This window comes from Oncorhynchus clarkii, chromosome 2 (genome assembly GCF_045791955.1).
Source record: "Oncorhynchus clarkii lewisi isolate Uvic-CL-2024 chromosome 2, UVic_Ocla_1.0, whole genome shotgun sequence".
NCBI classification, from domain to species: domain Eukaryota; kingdom Metazoa; phylum Chordata; class Actinopteri; order Salmoniformes; family Salmonidae; genus Oncorhynchus; species Oncorhynchus clarkii.
Genome location: NC_092148.1, coordinates 46,172,777 through 46,198,614, shown reverse-complemented (window position 1 = coordinate 46,198,614; position 25,838 = coordinate 46,172,777). Strand labels below are relative to the sequence as shown.

Sequence of the window (25,838 nt, the reverse complement as noted above, 5' to 3'; positions counted from 1 at the left end):
TTGCGTGGAGCCCCAGATCGAGGGAGATTATCAGTGGTCTTGTATGTCTTCCATTTCCTAGTAATTGCTCCCACAGTTGATTTCTTCAAACCAAGCTGCTTACCTATTGCAGATTCAGTCTTCCCAGCCTGGTGCAGGTCTACAATTTTGTTTCTGGTGTCCTTCGACAGCACTTTGGTCTTGGCCATAGTGGAGTTTGGAGTGTGACTGTTTGAGGTTGTGGACAGGTGTCTTTTATACTGATAACAAGTTCAAACAGGTGCCATTAATACAGGTTACGAGTGGAGGACAGAGGAGCCTCTTAAAGAAGAAGTTACAGGCCTGTGAGAGCCAGAAATCCTGCTTGTTTGTAGGTGACCAAATACTTATTTTCCACCATAATTTGCAAATAAATTCATAAAAAATCCTACAATGTGATTTTATTTTCTCATTTTGTCTGTCATAGTTGAAATGTACCTATGATAAATTACAGGCCTCTCTCATCTTTTTAAGTGGGAGAACTTTCACAATTGGTGGCTGACTAAATACTTTTTTGCCCCACTGTAAGCCCAGGCACTGGGTGATGATAAGAGAGGTTGTATTTCTGGACATGCTGGTTGTAATGGGTGAGGTCACCGCATGTGTGGGAGGTGTGGGACAAAGGAGGTATCAGAGGTATGAAGAGTGGAACTAGGGGCTCCATTGTAAACTAAAACAATGATAACTAACCTGAACAACAGTATACAAGGCATATTGACATTTGAGAGAGACATACAGCGAGCCATAAAGTAATTGCAGGTGTTGATTGGGAGAGCTAGCTAAAACAACAGGTGAGACAACAACAGCTAATCAGCTAACACAACAACAGCAGGTAAAATGGCGATGACTAGGCAGAGAGGGTCGGATTAACTACACACAGAGCCTGAGTTCGCGGCTGGGGCCGACAGATAAAAATAAATAATGGACAGCAGGCATCAGCTATGTAGCCAAGTGATCATAGTGTCCAGGGGGCAGCAGTAGATGGAACAGGGAAGCCGCCACTACGTTAGCATGTGGGCGACACAGCGTTTAAAGGTAGTAGCCCGGGGCTAGTAGGAGCGTCTGCTCCGACGGAGGCCGGTTGAAGGCACAGCGGATGGAGTATTCGTCGGCAGACCAGTCGTGGTGGTGCGGCGGGGCGCCGTGTCGACAGAGAATCCAAGCCAGATGGCGAAAGAAGTGTTGTAGAATTGAGTTTGCTAGCCGGGAGATGCGCCTGGCTCATGGCTAACACGGCTAACTGGTGCTAGCTCCGTGGCAGTGGCGTTAGCCACTATAGCCAATCGGTAGCAGCGGTGATCCGGTGCCATGGTCCAGAGTTTACAGCAAGGATCCGGTGGAGTATTGGGCTCTAGCCGTGTATGAGTGGGGTTCGGGTGAACAGCTGAGTAGGCCGGGAGGTGGGCCTCATGGATAGCTTCGGTACTGGGTGCCACGGTGAGTGTGAGCAAGCTGTGAGCTAGCTAGCTGCAAGCTAGCTGTGAAGATCAGAAGTAGTGGTCCAGGGATTACGGCAGGAATCCGGCGTTGTTGTGGAGAGACAGTCCTATACTGGTAGACTAGCGAGTATTATCCAGGCTAAAAACAGGGCTGGTATCTCTGCAGAAGGTAAAAGCCGCTAGCAGTGGCAAACAGTGACTAAATAGCTTGTAGCTAATTAGCTGGTTAGCTTCTGGAGGTTCTTGAATGTGTTCTAAAATTGAAAATAATAGCGATTCCGTATCACATTGGGTGAGGCAGGTTACCGGAAGGTATAATCAAATTAAAAAAGAGATTGAAAATAAATTGAAATATATATACAAAAAATACGAAAAATACAAAAGTACACGAGAGCACAAACAAACACGTCTTCACTGCTACGCCATCTTGGAACCTCGAGGTTAAAGTGAAAATAAAGTGAAAAAGTGATTTAAAAAATATATAAATATCAGATACACATGTATTTGAACCCAGGTCTGGTGTGCGTGTGTATTACTTTCAACCCACTCACCATAAGCACCGTGTCAGTGTTTACTTTTAAACCCCTGTAGCTAGTTTCTGAGTGATGGTGATGATAAACATAACACTATGTGAGCCTGGAGATTAGGAGTAATTAAGATCAAAAACTTCTAAATAAACTTTTGATCAAGTGCTTTTCTGATCTTGCCTGTTTTGTCATCTATTTGATTAATTTGTGTCATAGATTTTTATTTGTGGCTGGACATGTTCATGATCTTCATTTAGCATCCTGTATTGTAAAATTAGATTACCACTGAACAATGGAGGTTGGTGGCACCTTAATTGGGGAGGACAGGCTTGTGTTAATGGCTGGAGCAGATAGGTGGAATTGGATCAAATACACATGTTTCATGCCTTTCCATTAGCTCATTTCCAGCAATTATTATGAGCAGTATTTCAGCAGCCTCCACTGCCACTGAGCTAGTGTAGTGTTGAAGATAGATCTGGGCCAGTAACTAGACTGGGAATGTGATGGAAGGTAGACTGGAATGTGCCTATGTGTGCTTCTTTGAGGTTATTGTGTCCTGAGCTGAACTTTTCAACACCACAAAAATGTGTCTGCAACACACCAATCAACCACACATGGGAGCATACAGTGCATTAAGAAAGTATTCAGACCCATTGACTTTTTACACATTTTGTTACAGCCTTATTCTAAAAATGGATTAAAAAAAATCTATCTACACACAATACCCCGTAATGACAAAGCGAAAACAGGTTTAGACATGTTTGCTAATTTATTAAACATAAAACTAAATACCTTATTTACACCCTTTGTAATGAGACTCGAAATTGAGCTCAGGTGCATTCTCTTTCAATTGGTCATCCTTGAAATATTTCTACAACTTGATTGGAGTCCACCTGTGGTAAATTCACATGATTGGAGATAATTTGGAAAGACACACACCTGTCTATATAAAGGTCCCACAGTTGACAGTGCATGTCAGAGTAAAAAACAAGCCATGAGGTCGAAGGAATTGTCCGTAGAGCTCCAAGACAGGATTGTGTCGAGGCACAGATCTGGGGAAGGGTACCAAAACATTTATACAGCATTGAAGGTCCCCAAGAACAACACCTCCATCATTCTTAAATGGAAGAAGTTTGGAACCACCAAGACTCATCCTAGAGCTGGCCACCCAGCCAAACTGAGCAATCGGGGAGAAGGGTCTTGGTCAGGGAGGTGACCAAGAACCCAATGGTCACTGATAGAGCTCCAGAGTTCCTCTGTGGAGATGGGAGAACCTTCCAGAAGGACAACCATCTCTGCGGCACTCCACCCACCAGTCCTTCATTGTAGAGTGGCCAGACAGAATCACTTGGAGTTTTCCAAAAGGCACCTAAAGACTCAGACCACGAGAAGCAATATTATTTGTTTTGAAGAAAACAAGATTGAACAATTTGGCCTGCATGCCAAGCACCACATCTTGAGTAAACCTGACACCATCCCAAAGGTGAAGCATGGTGCTGGCAGCATCATGCTGTGGGGGATGTTTTTCAGCTGCAGGGACTGGGAGACTAGTCAGGATCGAGGGAAAGATGAACGGAGCAAAGTATAGAGAACCTTGATGAAAACCTGCTCCAGAGTGCTCAGGACCTCAGACTAGGGCGACGGTTCACCTTCCAACAGGAAAACAACCCTAAGCACACAGACAAGGCAGGAGTGGCTTTGGGACATGTCTCTGAATGTCCTTGAGTTTTCCAGCCAGGGCCCGGACTCGAACCCAATCGAACATCTCTGGCGAGATCTGAAAATTGCTGTGGAGCAACGCTCCCCATCCAACCTTAAGAGGATCTGCAGAGAAGAATGGGTGAAACTCCCCAAATATAGGTTGCCAATCTTGTAGCGTCATACCCAAGAAGACCTGAGGCTGCAATTGCTGCCAAAAGGTGCTTCAACAAAGTACTGAATACTTAGGTAAATGTGATATTTCCATTTAAAATAAATTTGCTACATTTTCAAAAACACTTTTTGCTTTGTCATTATGGGGTGTTGTGTATAGATTGATGAGGGGGAAAAGCAATTTATTCAATTTTAAGAACAAGGCTGTAACAAAATGTGGAAAAAGTAAAGGTGTCTGAATACTTTCTGAATGCATTGTGTAATGCAGTATGCAAAGTCTATTTTGTATCATTATTTTGCGGTTAAGAATGTTGGGCCAGTAACCAAAAAGTCACTAGTTCGAATGCCAAGCCGACTAGGTAAAAAATCTATCCATGTGCCTTGAGCAAGGCACTTAACCCTAATTACTCCTGAAAGTCGCTTTGGATAAGAGTGTCTGCTAAATTATTAAAATGTGAATCATGTTTTTTTTTGATGCAGATGAATTTTGTGATTTACATACACTACCGGTCAAAGGTTTTAGAACACCTACTCATTCAAGGGTTTTTCTTAATTTTTTACTATTTTCTACATTGTACAACAATAGTGAAGACATCGCAACTATGAAATAACATATTTGGAATCATGTAGTAAAATAAAATAAGTTAAACAAATCAAAATACTCTTCATATTTGAGATTCTTCAAAAAGTCACCCTTTGCCTTGACAGCTTTGCATACTCTCGGCATTCTCTCAACCAGCTTCATGAGGTAGTCACCTGGAATGCATTTCAATTAACAGGTATGCCTGTTCTTTCCTCAATACATTTGAGCCAATCTTTTTGACAAGGTAGGGGGGTATACAGGAATAGAAGACCCATAGTTACCTCTGCTGCAGAGGATAAGTTCATTAGACTTACCAGCCTCAGAAATTGCAGCCCATATAAATGCTTCAGAGTTCAAGTAACATACACATCAATAATAAAGGACACCAATAATAAAGAGACTTGCTTAGGCCAAGAAACATGAGCGATGGACATTAGACCGGTGGAAACTTGTCCTTTGGTCAAGAGTCCAAATTTGAGATGTTTGGTTCCAACTGCCTTGTCTTTGAGACGCGTGTGGGTGAATGGATGATCTCTGCATGTGTATTTCTCACCGTAAAGCATGGCGGAGGAGGTGTTATGGCGTGGGGGGGCTTTGCTGGTGACACTGTAATTTACTTACAATTCAAGGCACAGTTAACCAGCATGGCTACCACAGCATTCTGCAGCGATACGCCATCCCATCTCGTTTGAGCTTAGCGGGACTATCATTCAATGACCCAACACACCTCCAGGCTGTGTAAGGGCTATTGTACAAAGGAGAGTGATGGAGTGCTGCATCAGATGACATGGCCTCCACAATCCCCCCCGACTTCAAACCAATTGAGATGGTTTGGACCGCAGAGTGAAGTAAAAGCAGCCAACAAGTGCTAAGCATATGTGGAACTCCTTCAAGACTGTTGGAAAAGCATTCCAGGTGAATCTGGTTGAGAGAATGCCAAGAGTGTGCAAAGCCGTCATGGCAAAGGGTGGCTATTTGAAGAATCTCAAATATAAAATATATGATTTGTTAAACACTTTTTGTTTACTACATGATTCCAAATGTGTTTTTTCATAGTTTTGATGTCTTCACTATTATTGTACAATGTAGAAAATAGCAAAAAATAAAGAAAATCCCTTGAATGAGTAGGTGTTCTAAAACCTTTGACCGGTAGTGTATGTAAATCACAAAATTCAATTTGACCGGTAGTGTAAATTCACTGAAAACCCACACTAACACACATATTAACAGTATTGCACTTTTCATGTAGCCTACTTTTGGCCAGCTAATACCCTAACCACTGATCAAGCAACATTATGGAGTAAACATTTAAATCCTGTTGCTGCAAGTTTATTTTGCTGTGTCAGTACTGGTCAAATTAAGATCCTACATTGGATGCATGTACTGTATGTAATATTTTCCTTAGCTTCCCTTTGTTTTTCCCATCAACTTATACATAAATATGGAACATAGCTTCCTGCTGACATGATCAGGGCCGTTGACATTGGCTTGTCTCTTACAGCATTAGCTAAGTATTGGTTTCCAAACTCATCCTAAATTGAAAACCAGATGCACTGACTGGACACTTTTCCCACAGGCCAGGGAAGTAAATATCTTATCCATTCATTGGAATGTTCTTAAAATAGTTGATGGAACAATGGAAATGAAATTATAATAATTCTCAGTCATCTGGAGATCCTCTGTCTTACATCTGATTGAGAGAAGCGTGTGATCTCTTCAAACTGGTTCCTGTCGTTGGCTAAGATCAGTCTTCCCAGGCGAGGAGGCCTGACCAATGAGAAGCTTATCTCATCTCCATCCTCATTGGTCACTGCCTTCAAAATGGCACTGGTGATGGCATGTCTTGTTCCTGTAAAATTGTAAAAATGGTACAGGTTCACTATAAGTGAATATAATGCAGGATATAAAACACATGCCCTGTCATTGTAGCTCTTAGCTTCTTCTCATTGACACCTTTTAAGCCTTTAAGGCCAGACATTCCAATAGCTCAGACACCAGTAGGATTGTCAAACGTTTGCCTGCCGATAGTACTTACTTAGCACCTCTGAACAGTGTTTGCAGTCAATCTCTTTTGTGTTCACACAGCAAAGACTTTGAAGTCGTCTGCCACTCAGCCTTGTTAAAATACACCAAACCAGAAGGTGGCAGTAGGGTTTTTTGGCAATACATGTCCATGTGTGTTGCTTAGTTTATGGTGTAGATTCCCATGTTAGCTAGCTAACTGTGCTAATGTTGCTATTTTGTAGAAAGCCCTTGTTGATACTAGCCAGATGGCCACAGCTAGATAACTACTTAGCAAGATGACCAATAAACAACTTAATTCACTCTCCATAATGCAAGCACCAGCCCATAGCCAACTGTTTACCTATCTAGCTAATGTTAGCATATTCGCTAGCTAGCACATCTTAGCTAGTTAGCTAAGGACACTCCACTAAAATGGCAGCTAACACCGGCAGCTGTTTCATGGAAACTAATCCATTGTAATTTAATTATAATGTCAATACTAGCTACAGTGGTTAGTTAGCTTGGAGGAAGTATTCAGTGTTGTGAGCATTACCATCCCATAGCCTACATTGCATATGAAGTGTGACTGGCTCATGACATTTAACTGTGGATGTATGAAGAAAATGCCATTTTCCCCCCATTTTGTTGTCACTCTTGCTTGCTCCCCATCTGGGGGTTCATGCGCTCTGATTGGCTCAAAGTGAAGTTGTTGGCCACTGACGAGCATTGCCAGGTTCGTCACTACCGGGTTGGTACTAATGATGGGAAAATAAACCTTCATGAAGAGTTTAGCATTTCCCGCGAATTGTGTCAAAAATAGGTTCATTACTTGAAGCTTTAATCAACACTGTGTATATTAGTGGCACCTGCTGGTCAAAAGAACAGCAAATTATTATAGATGGCGTTGCACACGCTGTAGCACATGTGCAGTGTAGCCTTTTTGTCTTCTACCGAAACCAATATCAAACCAATCAGGTGGTTGATCATTGATCACGTGCTTCTGATAGTGATACAAGCATCGGCATACCGCTTAGAGATTTCGACGCATGAGAAAAAAATAGGCAGTCTCGACAGTGAGATTCACAGTGTGTTTCATGCCTAAGTGTGGAATGTCAACATGTTGTGATTTAAAGAGGGGAAAAGGGGATTAGAAGGGAAAACAAAGCTAAACATTACACATCCTCAATTGTATTAATTGTAGGCTACAAAATACCCATGGAACTATTCTTCTGATATTGAGGCCTATTTGTTATCCAATCAACAAAACAAAAAACAAAGCCATGCTGAGTCAATTTGAAATGGCCATTATTTGTTCATCATAAATGTCTGGTTAAATTGGGTTCACTACTTCATGACCCAGCTTGCTTTTGGTAGCTCACCTGGAAAGATCTTTAGCTCCTCCCCGGTTTCCATGGTGATGGTGAGCTGTCTAGCTGTAACGACAAAGCGGTAGAGAGGCGAGGTGTGCTCTCCATCTGTCACGGTAAAACTGAAGCCTCCAGACTCCAGACCTGAAGGAACAGTTCAGAATAGTAGGTGGCATAGGTTGACCATCAGTCAAAGATAAAGCTTACAAAGCCTAGGGAGCTAAAAAAAAAAAGACGTGAGCTGGTCGCACACCCAGAATAATAGCTTGTTTGGAGGTGGTGACTAACGGCAAGTAAACTATCAAAATAAAGAAAGTAGCACACTCCATGTATAATCTCCCAGCAATTTAATGGGTATTTACCAACTTTTCGGCATCACTGTGCCTTCCTCAGGGTAATGTCATGAATACTTGAACCAGGTTATGTAGACACACAGTGCAATTAGTGTAACCAATGACAATGGTGAGGGGTGTGTCATAATGATTGAGTTCATTAAAATGAATTAGTGAAACTGTTAAAAAAGAGTATATGGCAAATTAAATATATTACACTATTGTTATCATATAGAAACAATGGAATATTGTACAACATATTAGCATCAACATACATTATTGTTTAATTCAATTTTTTTTAATTTTGTATTTCATTTTTGTTACATGTAACCTTTTGGTTCAACCTTAATATATAATGAGCATCCTCAACAGGGGGAACATATTAGGTGTACGCTAATAAACTGTAAATAATTGTTCAATTTATAAGACTTGTTCATAAAGGAACATTTGTTCATAAGAAGGCCCTGAGATCAAAGTCAATATTCAGACCACTAGGGGTCAATGTTTTTAGATAGGATATCCAGTAAGCCTCCCTTGTAGTAGTAGGATCTCGATGTGACCTCCTTTCCTTGGTAGAGCAACATGCTCAATGCCTGTGTATTTAAGGGAGGAGATGGGATGGTTAGCTTCAACAAAGTGAGCTGCTACTTGATAGCCAATGTTCTTACACCTGATTGAGCTGCATTTTTTTTTGTTTTTTGTACAGCTTATTAGCGTACACCTAATATGTTCCCCCTGTTGACGATGCTCATTATACATTAAGGTTGAACCAAAAGATTACATGTAACAAAAATGAAATACGAAATTATTATGTGAATTTGAATGAAACAATAATGTATGTTGATGCTAATATGATGTACAGTATTCCATTATGTTTCTATATGATAACAATAGCGTAATATATTTAATATGCCATATACTCTTTTTTAACAGTTTCACTAATTCATTTGAATGAACTTAATCATTATGACACACCCCTCACTACTGTCATTGGTTACACTAATTGTACTGTGTGTCTACATAACCTGGTTCAAGTATTCATGACATTACCCCGAGGAAGGCACAGTGATGCCGAAACGTTGGCAAATACCCATTCAATTGTTGGGAGATTGTACATGGAGTGTGAGACTTTCTTAATTTTGCTATTTTAAAGCCTTGGGAGCTAACACAGTTTTTCAGGTCTTAGACAAGGTATACCAATTGCATCCTTAAAAAGAAAAGAAAGAGCTGCACACTCTAGTAGCTCCGATGAAATAATTTATTTACCAACATTTCGACAAAGATTGATTCATCAGCCTGAAAGTGAATTTGTGGCCAGTGAGTCAATTGGGGTCAGTGAGATAGCTGAGGCTGTAGGTAGAAGCTCAAACAGCCTTACCTTCATGGATAAAGATGACTTCCCCATTGTTAATTTGTGCCTGTGTGAAGTTCTGAATTTCTTCGTCAGGTTCCACCTTTAGAGCCACCAACCCATTGATGGTTGACTCGATGGAATAAACCAACTCATTGATGGGGGTGTCTGCATCTTCTGTATTCAACATGCTGGTGGTGATGTCCGATTCCTCTCCAGCTAAAACCTGAGAGAGAAGCCCAGAGAATAGAGCTTGGTCTTGGTTAAGGAAAGGGATACATCTCCATGAACTTTTGGTGAGTCTATTTTCAAAAAAGCATATGTAAAACAAGATGTGCATTATATTCAAAAGTTAAGTTTAGAATGTTTATCATACCCATTGTGACATATTCAACCAGCAACTATGAGAATGTTTCAACTACTTTTAATAGATATGTATGAGCATACTAGTTGAGTTTTATATACCCCAAAAATGATATTGTATGTAGGCCTCCATATACTTGTATGTACTCTATGGACAATGTAAATTGACGATTGCTGCAAATGCAGCCTGTGCTCTGCCAAGCCTATTCTTTCTTACTGCTGTCTGGTGGTAGTACTGTGTAGGGTGGCAGGTAGCCTAGCGGTTATAGCATTTGGCCAGTAACTAAAAGGTTGCTGGTTAAAATACCTGAGCTGACTAGGTGAAAAATGTGTCCCTTGAGCAGAGTACTTAACTCTAATTTGCTCCAGGGTTGCTGTACTACTATGGTTGACCCAGTAAAACAACACATTTCATTGCACCTATCCAGTGTACGTGACAATAAAGTTAATATGTTTTGGGGGGTGTGTACACCATGAAATGATTAGTTATTCCATTAACTTTCCACTAGATGGCAACATTGCATCACTATCACCCAAGAAATTTCCCTGAGTCATTTTGGCAAGTTATATCTAAATTGGGTTGGAAATGGATTGTTTATATAACAATCAATGGATTTTTCTCCTCAGGAAGAAGGGTTGCAAATTTAACTTGATCTGACAAAACGGATGTCTCATTTCTTTTGAAGCCAACAATATGATTCAATGTGTCAATGTTTTAATTGTATCCGTCTCCAAATCCCAGTAAAGAGAGAGGGAGAGAGAAAGTGAGATTAAATGAGAGAGAGAAAGTGAGATTAAATGAGAGAGAGAGAAAGTGAGATTAAATGAGAGAGAGAGAGAGAGATTAGAGCAAAAGAGAGGGAGAGGAGAGAGAAAGATAGACGGAGTGAGAGAAAATATCCTAATAGAAGACAGCTGTAGCAAGGGCCTGGCCAACAGGATCTATGGCAATCAGAGTCATGACCGGACCATCTTGTTCGTCATGCCTGATCATTTGCTGTAGGTCACTATGCTCACATTTCCTGCCTTAAAATCAGAAGCAGTTCTAGGGAAGCTAAGGAGAGAATTCACAGGAGGAGCTAGAGCTGGTATGAATGAACACTAGGCCTGCATGCGGACAGAGAGACATATCATTATATTACATTTTGTGGCCGTGCGAGAGACTGGCTGGTTCCTTGGCATCACCAAAAGCCTGAGGTCTTGTCATCTCAGTTTTCCCAAAATACGGGTTACCGTGGATACGCCGAACCACAGGCCAGAGTGAACAAAGCTGAATGACACACTCGGTTTCCAGTTGTATGTGAGAGGATTATAGCTTTTTCCAGCCATTTTGTGTCTCTACAGTAAAATTTGCATTCAGAATTTTTGAAACACTTAGGCCGTGTTCGAATACCCATATTTCCGTTCTAAATAGTAGGCACTTTGGATATGTGAAAAAATTACTTTTTATTGAAATTTTGAAAATGTAGTATGCTTTAAATGCCAGAATGTCATACTCATTTAGTAGACTTCACTACACAATATTGATGAAATAATTGTCTTTCGAGACCCACGTGTGTCTGACAACAGCTGATAATCAGTTGAGGGAACGCGCTGTGCCAAAATAAACGAATGGTGGGAATCAACGGAAATGCGCATTAGATGACTCATTCTCCGTAGGATTTGCCTAGTATGTTGATATTTGTTGCATACTGCATTCGTTTTACTAAACAGTATGTTCTAAATAGTATGTAGCACGATTAGTACACAGTATGCAGTTTAAGTAAGTAGGCAAGTCAGATTTAAGACATGGCCTTACTGTTTGCTTTCAAGAATTGACGGGTAATACAATATATCCATGACTGAAATTGGTAATGAACCTTAGGCGTAAAAGGGTTACCAATATAAAGTGTTGCCAGATGTGTATTACTTAATTAAGGTATTCATTATCAAGTACATTAATTAGTAAGATGTTTACAAACCAATTCTGTCCTTATTAATAACTAGTGGCAATGTGTAAATCACTTATGAATATAGTTAATTAGCTATTAAGTTGTTTTCAGGCAACCCACTGAGAAGGCTTATCAAAACAAAAATGATAGCATAGATGAACAAACAATAAACAAACAAACAAACAAACACTGTTAACTTCTGACAAGTATAATGGATTTTGAGTGTCCTAAATTTGTGCACTAAACTGGAGCATAAAACAAATGTGTTTGTATTGGTTCTGGTGAAATACAGTACACTGCAATTAAAAGGAGTTTGCACTCATCAAATATATAGGTATCAGCAGTCGACTGTTGTGGTAAACCGACAGCTCAGTACCTCCAGTCCTGTGTTGCATGTCAGTTTAGGTGCCTCATCGTTGACCGGGAAGACGGTGACAGTGAAGGTAACGGGAAGGCTGCGGCGCTCTATCTCATAGGCTGAGGCAGAGAGTGTGAAATTGTCCTCGCCACCTTCCGTGCTGTCATGCAAGTAGTAGATGTGTCCAAGTTTCACCTGTAGAGAACAAAAGGGGCCGTGGGGGTCACACAGACTAGTCAGTTCTCCTGTCACACAATAGTGGTAGGCAAACAGAATTGGCAGAATGGACACAGTGGTGTTGTTTAATGCCAGTCTCAAGCAAAGCTATAATAGCTCCTGTGTCTAGGAATGTTTAGTCAAAATTTGGCAACCTTTGGGCAAAACATTTTGGACTAAGGTGATAATTCAAGATGTTGATCACTATCTTATCATGTTGGAAGTTTGTTACACTCAAACAAAAAGCAATTATTAATGTGTGTAAAATATATCATGCACATGTTTCGTAGATGGATGGATCAAGAATACTCTATCAAGGTCTTCATATCCCAGTATTTTGGAGTCCAGAGGACAGACAGACAATGGATCACTGTGTCTTTCTCTCCCTCTACTGATCAATAACATAGGTGACCCGTTTCAGGAAACTAGGCGTACATTATGTCGCAAGTCACAACTTTGTTTTTAATCAAAATGCCTTCTGGAACATGTGAACTTTCATGCGCCTTAATAACAAACTTGTATGCCATCTGTAAATACAAATACAATTGTTAAATTACGAGCCTTGTTGGTTAAGCCACAGAAAAAGTCAGCAACCTTCCCACTTGCCATGATTGGCTGAGATAATGAGTGGGCTGGACATGCCGAGAGAGGAGTTCGGATTGGTCTGCCATATAGAGGCTTCTGTCTATTTGAGCTGGTGAGTCTGTGTTGGTAATCCTGTCGAACGCGGCTTTAAAATGTTTTATTGTGTAGTGGAGCTGTGTAAGGGTTGCTCTCCACTCTCTGGAGGATTGCGTTTTCAAATCAGTGGCGCGAAAGTATGATAGCTAAAGAGATGGAGAAAACGCCTGTCTCCAGATTACATCTTCAAACTAAGGGCAACCGTGGCATGGCATCCGTGACAGGGATACTCATCCATCATACATGATGATGTATAAGGGTAAGATAGTCTAGCTAGCTACATGTTCAGATATTACACAATTCTCATTTAGACATAGTGGTTTCATTTCAAGCTCAAGTTTACTGTTAGCTAGCTAGCGTTAGCTGGCTGGCTCCCTAGCTAACGTTACGTGTATGACATTATTATTCATATCCCAGAGCCGTTTGCTTTGCTAGTTAGAGCCTAATGTTAGCTAGCTAACATTGGACCTGGTTGGTTAGTTCCCAGCAGATTCATGCATGATAGTAACAACATGATTTGGCACTATGTTCATTGTTGTTTAACTAGCTAACGTTAGCTGGCTGGCTCTTTATCTAACATTACATTACGTGTGGGATCTTACACATTGTTTACCTAGCTAGGTTCATTGTTTACTTAGCTAGCTAGCTACATGTCTGAAGCTAAAGTGTACAACACCCATTAAATATGGCCGGTGTCAGTAAACGTCAGCACAAAAAGTAATGAAATTGTTGCCAGCAGAGCTGGTTAGGCTGTTTTCATGTTATCAAGAGGTTAACAAATCGGCCAGAGCGTCAAGTGTGCATTCTGAACGCTCCAAAAGCGAAACGAGATGGGTGGGGCTAAAGCTTAGGAGGGTGTGAACAATGCTGAATGGGTGTAGACAAAGAAGAGCTCTTCACTAGATACCAAAACGTTCAAAGGACAAAAGTGAATTTACAGGTTTATCAACTTTCAAAGCATAATTACTTTCCCAAAGTTCCTAAAAAATGCAGTGTATGATATACAATTTTGTAGCTCTAAGTCTACCGTTATCCAATATAAAAAATACAATTTCAAATTTTGCTACATAAGACCAAATCCAGGTGGTGAGTCACATAGGCTACATGTTAAAGTGTAGGCCACTTCGTCAGACGATCTTGATGTTCGGATATGCAAATACACAGGTGAGGTATAGTAAGACAATACTCTAACAAGCACTCCGTATTCATGGTCTCAGAGTAGGAGTGCTGATCACGGATCCGTTTAGCTTTTTAAATCATAATACCTAAATAAGACCGGGGGACCTGATCCTAAATCAGCACCCCTACTCTAAGAATACAGTCCAACTGTTTGTGAATACCGGCCCTGAGCATTTTAGGAAATGCATACAGAAGCATTGTTTCCAATTAATGGGTAGGACTTCCTATTTAGGCTACATGCAGAGGAGCATGACTTGGTGGTGAGAGGGGCCTGCTGCACCAAAACTGTAGTAGGGAGATTCAAATTGATCCGAGATGGAAGCCAACTAACTGGAAAAACACTTGGTTTCATTACTGATCGGAGAAAGTGAGCGGGAAAATCAGCCTCTGCTCAAGGACAAAAAACAATGAATGGCTCTTGTTCGACATGTGGCCGTCACATTGTTCCATGCTGAGATACAATGTGGTGTTCTGATATTTATATTTGGGACAGTCATTCAACTTTACCACAGTATGTGGAAGAGCTTTGCTAATCCAGGATAGTGCTTGTACAGCATCAAACGGGTCAATGCTCGGTTGCTGTATGTGTGTGTTGTGTGTGTGTGTGTGTGTGCATGGTGGTGTGGTGTGTTTGTGTATGCATGCGTGGATGTGATTTTAATGAGTGCTTCGATCAGATGGAGGCTCCATGTTTATAGAAGCAACACCATTCCTGATGAAACTCCTCTCTCTGCACCTGGTTGAGCTTGTTTACATACTTCCTGTGCCGAGAGAGATCGCAGCCTCCCTTCGCGTTCCTAGGAAACTACGCAGTATTTTGTTTTTTTACGTGTTATTTCTTACATTGGTACCCCAGGTAATCTTAGGTTTTATTACATACAGTCGGCAGAAACTACTGGATGTAAGAGCAACGTCAACTCACCATCATTACGACCAGTAATACGACTTTCCCGAAGCGGATCCTCTGTTTTGCCCACCACCCAGGACAATGGATCGGATCCCAGCCAGCAAACCAAAACAACGACGCCGTAAAAGGGGCAGACGAAGCTGTTTTCTGGTCAGGCTCCAGAGATGGGCATATCGCACACCGCTCCCGAGCATACTACTCGCCAATGTCCAGTCTCTTGACAACAAGGTTGATGAAATCCGAGCAAGGGTAGCATTCCAGAGAGACATAAGAGAGTGCCTCATGGAAACATGGCTCACTCGAGACACGCTATCGGAGTCGGTACAGCCAGCTGGTTTCTTCACGCATCGTGCCGACAGAAACGAGCATCTTTCTGGTAAGAAGAGGGTCGGGGGTGTATGATTTATGATTACTGAGGCGTGGTGAGATCATAACAACATACAGGAACTCAAGTCCTTCTGTTCACCTGACTTAGAATTCCTCACAATCAAATGTCGACCGCATTATCTACCAAGAGAATTCTCTTCGATTATAATCACAGCCGCATATATTCCCCCCCAAGCAGACACATCGATGGCCCTGAACTAACTTCATTTGACTCTATGTAAACTGGAAACCACATATCCTGAGGCTGAATTCATTGTAGTTGGGGATTTTAACAAGGCTAATCTGAACAAGACTCCCTAAATTATATCAGCATATCGATTGTGCTACCAGGGCTGGTAAAACACTGGATCATTGTTATTCTAACTTCCGCGAGGCATTATAAGGCCATATAAGGCCCTCCCCCACCCTCCTTTCAGAAAAGTAGACCACGCCTCCATTTTGTTGCTCCCTGCCTATAGACAGAGACTAAAACAGGAAGCTCCCACACTCAGGTCTGTTCAACGCTGGTCCGACCAATCTGATTCCACGCTTCAAGATTGCTTCGATCACGTGGATTGGGATATGTTCCGCATTGCATCAAACAACAACATTGACGAATACGCTGATTCGGTGAGCGAGTTTATTAGCAAGTGCATTGGCGATGTCGTACCCACAGCAACTATTAAAACATTCCCAAACCAGAAACCATGGATTGATTGCAGCTTTCACGCGAAACTGAAAGCGCGTACCACTGCTTTTAACCAGGGCAAGGTGACCGGAAACATGACCGAATACAAACAGTGTAGCTATTCCTTCCGCGAGGCAATCAAACAAGCTATGCGTCAGTATAGAGACAAAGTAGAGTCACAATTCAACAGCTCAGACACAAGAGGTATGTGGCAGGGTCTACAGTCAATCACGGATTACAAAAAGAAAACCAGCCCCGTCGTGGACCAGGATGTCTTGCTCCCAGACAGACTAAACAACTTCTTTGCTCGCTTTGAGGACAATACAGTGCCACTGACACGGCCCGCTACCAAAACCTGCGGACTCTCCTTCACTGCAGCTGATGTGAGTAAAACATTTAACCGTGTTAACCCTCGCAAGGCTGCCGGCCCAGACAGCATCCCCAGCCGCGTCCTCAGAGCATGTGCAGACCAGCTGGCTGGTGTGTTTACGGACATATTCAATCAATCCTTATCCCAGTCTGCTGTTCCCACATGCTTCAAGAGGGCCAATATTGTTCCTGTTCCCAAGAAAACTAAGGTAACTGAGCTAAACGACTACCGCCCCGTAGCACTCACTTCCGTCATCATGAAGTGCTTTGAGAGACTAGTCAAGGACCATATCACCTCCACCCTACCTGACACCCTAGACCCACTCCAATTTGCTTACCACCCCAATAGGTCCACAGACGACACAAGCACACTGCACACTGCCCTAACCCATCTGGACAAGATAAATACCTATGTGAGAATGCTGTTCATCGACCACAGCTCAGCATTTAACACCATAGTAACCTCCAAACTCATCATCAAGCTCGAGACCCTAGGTCTTGACCCCGCCCTGTGCAACTAGGTCCTGACGGGCCGCCCCCAGGTGGTGAGGGTAGGTAACAACATCTCCACCCCACTGATCCTCAAAACTGGGGCCCCACAAGGGTGCGTTCTGAGCCCTCTCCTGTACTCCCTGTTCACCCACGACTGCGTGGCCATGCACGCCACCAACTCAATCATCAAGTTTGCAGACGACACTACAGTGGTAGGCTTGATTACCAACAACGACGAGATGGCTTACAGGGAGGAGGTGAGGGCCCTCGGAGTGTGGTGTCAGGAAAATAACCTCACACTCAAAGTCAACAAAACAAAGGAGATGATCGTGGACTTCAGGAAACAGCAGAGGGAGCACCCCCCTATCCACATCGATGGGACAGTAGTGGAGAGGGTAGTAATTTTTTAGTTCCTCGGCGTACACATCACGGACAAACTGAATTGGTCCACCCAAACAGACAGAGTGGTGAAGAAAGCGCAGCAGCGCCTCTTCAACCTCAGGAGGCTGAAGAAATTCGGCTTGTCACCAAAAACACTCACAAACCTTTACAGATGCACAATCGAGAGCATCCTGTCGGGCTGTATCACCGCCTGGTACGGTATGCTCCGCCAACATCCGTAGGGCTCTCCAGAGGGTAGTGAGGTCTGCACAACTCATCACCGGGGGCAATCTACCTGCCCTTCAGGACACCTACACCACCCGATGTCACAGGAAGGCCATAAAGATCATCAAGGACATCAACCACCCGAGCCACTGCCTGTTCACCCCGCTATCATCCAGAAGGCGAGGTCAGTACAGGTGCATCAAAGCTGGGACCGAGAGACTGAAAAACAGCTTCTATCTCAAGGCCATCAGACTGTTAAACAGCCACCACTAACATTGAGTGGCTGCTGCCAACACACTGACACTGACTCAACTCCAGCCACTTTAATAATGGGAATTGATGGGAAATGATGTAAATATATCACTAGCCACTTTAATCAATGCCACTTAATATAATGTTTACATACCCTACATTACTCATCTCATATGTATATACTGTACTCGATACCATCTACTGCATCTTGCCTATGCCGTTCTGTATCATCACTCATTCATATATTTTTATGTACATATTCTTCATCCCTTTACACTTGTGTGAGTATAAGGTAGTTGTTGTGAAATTGTTAGGTTAGATTACTCGTTGGTTATTACTGCATTGTTGGAATTAGAAGCACAAGCATTTCGCTACACTCGCATTAACATCTGCTAACCATGTGTATGTGACAAATATAATTTGATTTGATTTGTTTATCGTACCTTTGATAGTCTAGAATGTTCCACTTCCAAGCCAGTTTGTTTACAAAGCTCTAAACATCACAACAAAAGTCAATATAGTGGTTCCTCTAGAAAAGTGTTTAAATGATCTCTGACCTTTCTGACACACCCTTCATCATGTAATGTACTATGTTACAATACTACTTACTGTATGTTCTGTTCCTACGTTATATGTGCAGTACATGCAAGTACCTTTTGCCATTCTTGTGGCCTCTTTAATTCATACTTATGATGACTACCAGTCTATAATGAGAAGTGCCAACCACTTCAGCTACAGGAGTAAAGCTCCCTCACTCTAATTTTCTCCACTGCATCTCCTACTTGCAGTAAGCTACAATACTCTGACATAACCTCACAAACTTCCCCTGCGTGACGAAGAGTTTATCACGAAAATGTCTTTACGCAGCAATTAAGCCAATATGAGTTTCGCTGAGTAGTGGGCCCTGAGCATGAAAAGAACCACTGCTCCCACATGAGTGAGTCAAGAAATTCCAAATCATGTCCAATAATCAGTCCAAGCATAACCATCTTTAATTTACAAACAATTATGCTCTGGTTCTAATCCTGCCTCAACCGAGTCAGTCTGCAGATTTACTTCTAAATGTGGTACTCATTTGGAGAAGTGTTGTGTTTTGTCCTCTAAACTTTTTTTGGTCGTCCTTGCATAAGAGGAAAAAAACTCACTGACTATGTACAGAGAGAGTGCACACAAAAATACACCGATCCAGAGAGAAAACGTGTCCAGGATGGCAGACGATTATGTCAAAGTTTTCCCCCCACATTTTCTCCTCTAAAAATCCAAATCAGATTAACCTGAATCATGGCTATGCGCTTGTCCCAGTTGAATTGAAACACATAGTGGGGTCTTTCAGAAAGTCTGTCTGGGAGCAAAGCGAGGGAGGGCTGTGTGCACATGCCTTATTATAGGAATATATGGGCAAGTTTATTTTGGCTTCGGGCTGCCGAACATCACCGTCAGTTTTTCCACAACCCTTTCAGAAGAGTAGTGTATGAGTGAGGAGAAGAGCTGAGCTATACACGTAGCAGGCTAGCCTTAAGTGGAGTGACTCACAAGCTCCACTAGGCTCCCTGGTACATACAGAATGCATGAGGCTTTTCAACCACAAGTGACCACTCATGTCTCCTTTTCATTCTTTCCAAGTGCTAGGCCTCAGGACCACATGGTTGGAGACTAGACAACTCACAGTCTCACATACTGTAGTTTCTCTCTATCTAATACTATGGACAGAATCATAAAACAGCAGAGAAGCAACGCACAGAATAGTGAGCAGCTACTGTGAAAAGAGTTACTGAGCAAACAACAGCAAAGTGAACTTAGTGTGGCCTTGGTTGTCTTCTCGAACAACCAGCAAGATCAAAGTCAGGGAAGGTGGATATTATTCTGTGAGCATCTTGTAATTAAGACAGAAAATGCTATGGTGCATATAAATTATATGGCTTGTGGTCTGGTGGGACTCGGTTTGTTTCCAAACAAGTCAAAACGGATAAGTCAAACTCCATTTTCAATTAAACTAAGGAATCCCTTTTTGTGTTGTATTTTCTCATGGTTCCTTCTTTTCAGAAAGATTAACAAACAAATAACACTTCAAATGTGGGGAGAGAGAGTAGCTCAATTCCTGGCATCTAAATAGAAATGTTATGTTTTTTAAAATCCTTGATCATTTGAATTTGAATAAATATACTGTCTTTATCACAGGGGGTGACACATACCAGAGTTCACCTCTTAACAGTTGATATGGATATCTGTGTACGTTTAAATTAGCTAATGAACTAAATCAATCCATCAACAAACCAACCACCCCCCTACCCCCTCCAAAACGAAACCTATGAAAAGCACTCACCTCCTCCCAGGTAAAGAAGGTGAGCTCTTGTTCGTCACCATCCAAGTAGCGGATATCCCCATGCTGCGGTGGCTCCTCTACGACGAAGTCCACGTTGACCGCACTGTAGAATGGGTGAGAAATATTCAGGAGCTCAGTGGTAAGGGCCATCCCACCGCCCTCCCTCACACTGAAGTTGAGGGCCTGGATGGGGATGAGGCGAGGCACAATGTCCACCATCATCCGGAGGTCATCCACGGTGGTGAACCCGTTGCTGACGTCAGCCGCGAAGGCGTCACTGCCCTGGATGGAGGCAGAGACATAGAGGATGCGCCCCCTGTTGACATCCTCCTGGGTGAAGGAGTGTATGTAGTCGAGGCTGGGCGCAGCCGTACTGTCCGAGTGGTTGGTCAGCATGACCACGTGGCCCAGACGAGGAGGCTCCTTGATGGTGAACACCATCTCAGAGGGCAGGATGTCTGCTTGTTCTACCTGGGGGGAGAATGTTGGGAGACCAGGTTCAGATTCACTTTCAAGTATTGACTATCTAAATGGTTGTACTTACATGGTTGTAGAACACCTATGTAATAGCTATGCATTTACATGGTAATTACATGGACAGGTGCAGTGTGTGACTATGTTGTGAGTAGCCTACACATTGTTACATAGTACTTACAACTTACAATTTACCATGTAAATACATACTTTAGGGACCAGTTAGTTCAGTCAGTACATTCCATATACATTCAGTCAATTTGTTCCAGCACCACTGTAAAAACCTTCTGCTACTAAGATGAACACATCAATGTACCGTAGCATTTACTATGTCTTCCCTTATGTTGTATGACAGAAGTAGGCCTATATTCACAATAACAGCATACTAAAGGTTTTTACAACCTATCAAATTTGGCAATGGAATAAACAGACAGTCTCCACTGACTTTGATTCATTGTATATGAATTACATTCGATGCACAATAGTTTTTCATCTAAAGCCCTCATAACTTGGTCAATTAAAGAAGATTCAGGGTCTGGCACTTTTGTGGCCTGATTGAAGCGCTTCTGAAAACAAGCATCTTTCAAAATAGGTAAAAGCTGCATCTCAAAGCTAGTTGATTATTGATTATAGTTGATTATTTGAATCAGCTGTGCAGTGCTGGGGTAGTGCTATGGGTCCCGAGGACTGAGTTTGGGAGATGCTTTGCCTCAGGGATAAATCATTTCTGGAATATTTGACTGTTCTACATCTATAATCACAACATTAGTTAGAAATACACATTTTTCCTATGTGAATTAGGCATGGGGCAGTTGCTATGACTCATAGCTATACGGTCTTAAAAAAACGCCCTATTTTTGGTCACTTGGGAAAGCTTGGTATTGATATCTAAAAAACTATATTATTTTACGCTAATTTGGTGCCAGGCGCGCCGGTTTTAGTGTGTCAAGAACTGCAACCCTGCTGATTTTTTTCATGTCAACAGTTTGCTGTGTATCAAGAGTGGTCCACCACCCAAAGGACATCCAGCCAACTTGACATAACCGTGGGAAGCATTGGTTCTCCAACTAAATGTGAGAATGCACTTCAAGTAAGCTCCACAAAACCCATGGTCAATAGGGCCACATTTAAAGGACAACCTGAGCTTTGTTCGACATTTCTCAATAATTGTTTCAATGTCTGTACATCTTGGTCCTTCTTAAGTCAATACTGAGAAAAGAACAGAACAAGGTTCTCTGAGAAATTAAACTTCAAATATCAAGCACAATTTTCAATAGGTTTCTTACTACTTCACAATTCGAGGTGAAAACAGGAATGCAATATGCATTGAAAAAAATGTAACTTCATCAATAGGCTCTCAAAATGAAGTGCACTCGTGTTCATCTTCGAAACAACACGATTCCAGATATATCCTTAGGGTGTACTTAGTGAGTGTTTTCCACACTAAATAGACTATAATTAAGTACATAAACAAGATTAAAAGCGCATTCGGAAAGTAATCAGACCCCTTGACTTTTTCCACATTTTGTTACGTTACAGCCTTATTCTAAAATGTATTAAATAAAAACAATTCCTCAGCAATCTACACACAATACCCCATATGACAAAGCGAAAACATATATTATATATATATATATATATATTATAAATCTGCCTCCAGAAGTAAAAGCTTCTCCCAAGTGGGTGTGACACCTACTCCCATTGCCTGCTGCACTGCTACTTAGATTCCACCTGGCGATCTGTTCACCGTCTGCCCTGGTTGTCTTCCCCTGTCTGGTACAGGTACCCCCACCACACACCCCTAAACCTCTCTCCCGAGCTTTTGCTCGCCTCCAGCACACAGGCACTGTTGGGGCGAGTGACTCTGAACTTACAATGGTTAATCCCCAAGTCATTATATATTTTATATTTTTCTTCTGCATTTTACTATTTTGCTATTTGCCTCATGACTCCTGCATGCTTTGTTGACTACAAACTTTCTTTCCCCAACCGTGGAACAGACTTTGTTTGTTCCCACACTCGGGACTCTGAATCTCTATTGGTTACACAGACTTTTGACCTCCCATCCTATTCTAATCACCTCTCGCCGGCTTTGTATTCATATTGCCTCATGAAATTGCTGTACAATATGATCTTGTTGCCATCTGATGCACATTCAGATGTCATAAATCAGCACTGCAGGGCTCTCCCTGTCCTATGCGGTGCCTTGATTGTATTACTGTTGATGATATCTGGAAATGTGCATGTACACCCTGGCCCATCTACTGTTGCTAGCCCCAATTCTGACTTGTGCTCCGATATCTGCTTCACTGTTTTCTGCTCTCGTAAAAGCCTGGTTTTTCTGCACGTTAACACCACTAGAAGCTTATTACCTAAAATAGATCAATTGGAAGTGTGGGTTCACAGCTCCAATCCAGATGTGTTGGTCATTACTGAGATGTGGTTAAGGAAGATTGTTTTGAATACTGATAACCTTTCTGGTTATAACCTTTTTCGGCAAGACAGATCTTCCAAAGGTGGGGGAGTGGCAATCTTTACCAAGGATCACCTTCAGTGCTCGGTTGTCTCCACCAAGTCCATCCCTAAACAATTGGATTTGCTGGTGTTAGATTCTGGGATAAACTTGGAACATTGTATACTCAGAAGTGTAGTATCTAAGAGTGATAGAGACTGGTTTTTACATCAGAAGTTAATGGTTATCTGTAGGAGCCAGATGGCTTTGGAATGTGTTGGGTGGACGGGAGGAAGTCACTGGATTGCTATAGGGGATACGAGTGGAGATCTTTGGATTAGGCATCAAGGGGGTTGAGGTCAGGTCAGATCCCCTTAGGGTAATACACCATTGTTTCTCCCTTATCACTTTGTCTTCCTGTCAAACCATAAAATATGTAAGGATTGGAGTGAAGGAGGAGTGCCTAAATTGGAGTGTATATATACTTGTGGTGGTTGAAAAATGTTTTGTCTGCATGCAGCTGTATTGACCCTCTGGGAAGAATTAAACTTGGTTAAGCTTTCATCATGTCCGTTGAGTGTTTTACTTAGAGAATTAGAACCTAACACTGGTTTTAAGTATTAAACTTTCAAATAGCTCTTTGTTGACTGTTGCTGGGTGCTATCGTTCTCCATGAGCACCGGCCTGTACCCTACCTGCCCTAAGCTCTCTCCTGACCCTTTACACTAAATTTGAATTAGTCCTGCTAGCTGAACTAAACTGGGACATGCTTAAACCACCTGACCAAGTCCTAAAGCAATGGGACTCCCTAAATCTTTCTCAGGTTATTACCAATCCCACAACGTATGACTCCAAATACCCAGAAAAGGCTACTGTTCTTGATGTTATCCACACAAATAATCCTGATAGGTATCAGTCAGGTGTTTTCTGTAATGACCTTAGTGATCACTGTTTTACAGCCTGTGTTCATAGTGGCTGTTCAGTGAAAGGACCTGTCCTGATTTATCATAGACGCCTGCTAAAATACTTCAATGAGCAAGCCTTCCTTCATGAACTGGCCTCTGTAAAATGGTATAGAATCAACTTGATCCCTTCTGTCGAAGACACTTGGACCTTCTTTTTTGATATTTTCAGTGGTATTGTTAACAAACACGCCCCCATTAAGACAATTGTAATTAAAAACAGGTTCAGCACCTGGGTCGACCGTGATATTGTAGTTACTCCACCTCAAGAATTGCATTTTGCGAAAGGCTCGGCACAGGCATACTCAGGCTGACTGGCTCTCGTTCAGGCAAATGAGAAATAAGTGCACTCAAGCTATCCAAAAGGACAAAGTTAGTTACTTTAAAGACTTGGAGATTAAACACTCCTCACAGCCTCCCATGTCCCTTAAAGTTGATGATGTGGTTGTTACTGACAAGAAGCCCATGGCTGAGCTCTTTAATCACCACTTCATTAAAACCTGTTAAGCCTACCCCTTCCTTTTTCGAACATTCTGTTAAAAATCGCGCAACTTTTCAGCGTCCTGCTACTCATGCCAGGAATATAGTATATGCATATGATTAGTATGTGTGGATAGAAAACACTCTGAAGTTTCTAAAACTGGTTAAATCACGGCTGTGACTATAACAGATCGTGTGTTTCATCGAAAAGCGCAAGAAAAACTGCTCACTGAAAGCTAAAAATAATATCCATGCGTCACTTGCATGGATTGATAAAAGGGCACAAAATTAATTATGGACCTGCATGCAATTCCTGCAGATTTCACACGATGTCGCCATTGTCGTCATTATCCGGGGAGTTTTTTGTTGGTAAATCCAACTAACTGGATTCCATTTCTTCCGGTCTCCGCCAGGATGTTTTGAAGTGCACATTGTCGGCCATTGATTTGAAGACGAGGAGCTATTGAATACACATCGCCCTGTAATCATTTTGATAGATTATAAACGTTTACTAATACCTAAAGTTGGATTACAAAAGTATTTCGAAGTGTTTTGTGAAAGTTTATCGTCGACTTTTTTAATTTAAAAAAATGACGCTGCGTTTTAAAACAATGTTTTTTTCTGAATTACACAGCTTCCATAGATGGCTATTTTGGGTATATATGGACCGATTTAATTGAAAAAAAGACCCAATAGTGATGTTTATGGGGCATATAGGAGTGCCAAGAAAGAAGCTCGTCAAAGGTAATGAATGTTTTATATTTTATTTCTGCGTTTGTGTATCGCCGGGTACGCTAAATCTTTTGTTTACGTCGCCTTCGGGCATTTTGGGGTGTTGCATGCTATCAGATAATAGCTTCTCATGCTTTCGCCGAAAAGCATTTTAAAAATCTGACTTGTTGGCTAGATTCACAACGAGTGTAGCTTTAATTCTATACCCTGCATGTGCATTTTGATGAACGTTTGAGTTTTAACGAGTACATTTAGCATTTAGCGTAGTGCATTTGCATTTCCAGGTGCCTAGTTGAGACATCAAGTAGGATCAAGAAGTTTTAAGTCAGGATTCCTATTTGACTCAGCCATGCCTCCTTGCCCATCCAACATTTCCCCATCTCCCACCCCTTCAAATCCGACTATCCCTGATGCCTCTCCCTCTTTTTCCCCTGCCCGCTACAAAGTTTCTCCCTGCAGGCAGACACTGAGTCCGAGGTGCTAAAGGAGCTCCTGAAACTTGACCCCAAAAACC

General features: G+C 41.9%; 1 protein-coding gene across 1 annotated transcript in view; it reads right to left on the bottom strand.

Moving 5' to 3' along the window:
* Nucleotides 1-25,838, bottom strand: part of LOC139368373 (chondroitin sulfate proteoglycan 4) — a 115,859-nt gene that overhangs the window by 11,741 nt on the left and 78,280 nt on the right. The window contains exons 4-8 of the mRNA XM_071107161.1: nt 20,225-20,695; nt 12,164-12,340; nt 9,521-9,719; nt 7,823-7,954; nt 6,128-6,288 (exon numbers count right to left, since the gene is read on the bottom strand). Of these exons, the coding sequence (XP_070963262.1) occupies nt 6,128-6,288; nt 7,823-7,954; nt 9,521-9,719; nt 12,164-12,340; nt 20,225-20,695 (1,140 nt within the window). The remainder of the gene's footprint in view (nt 1-6,127; nt 6,289-7,822; nt 7,955-9,520; nt 9,720-12,163; nt 12,341-20,224; nt 20,696-25,838) is intronic.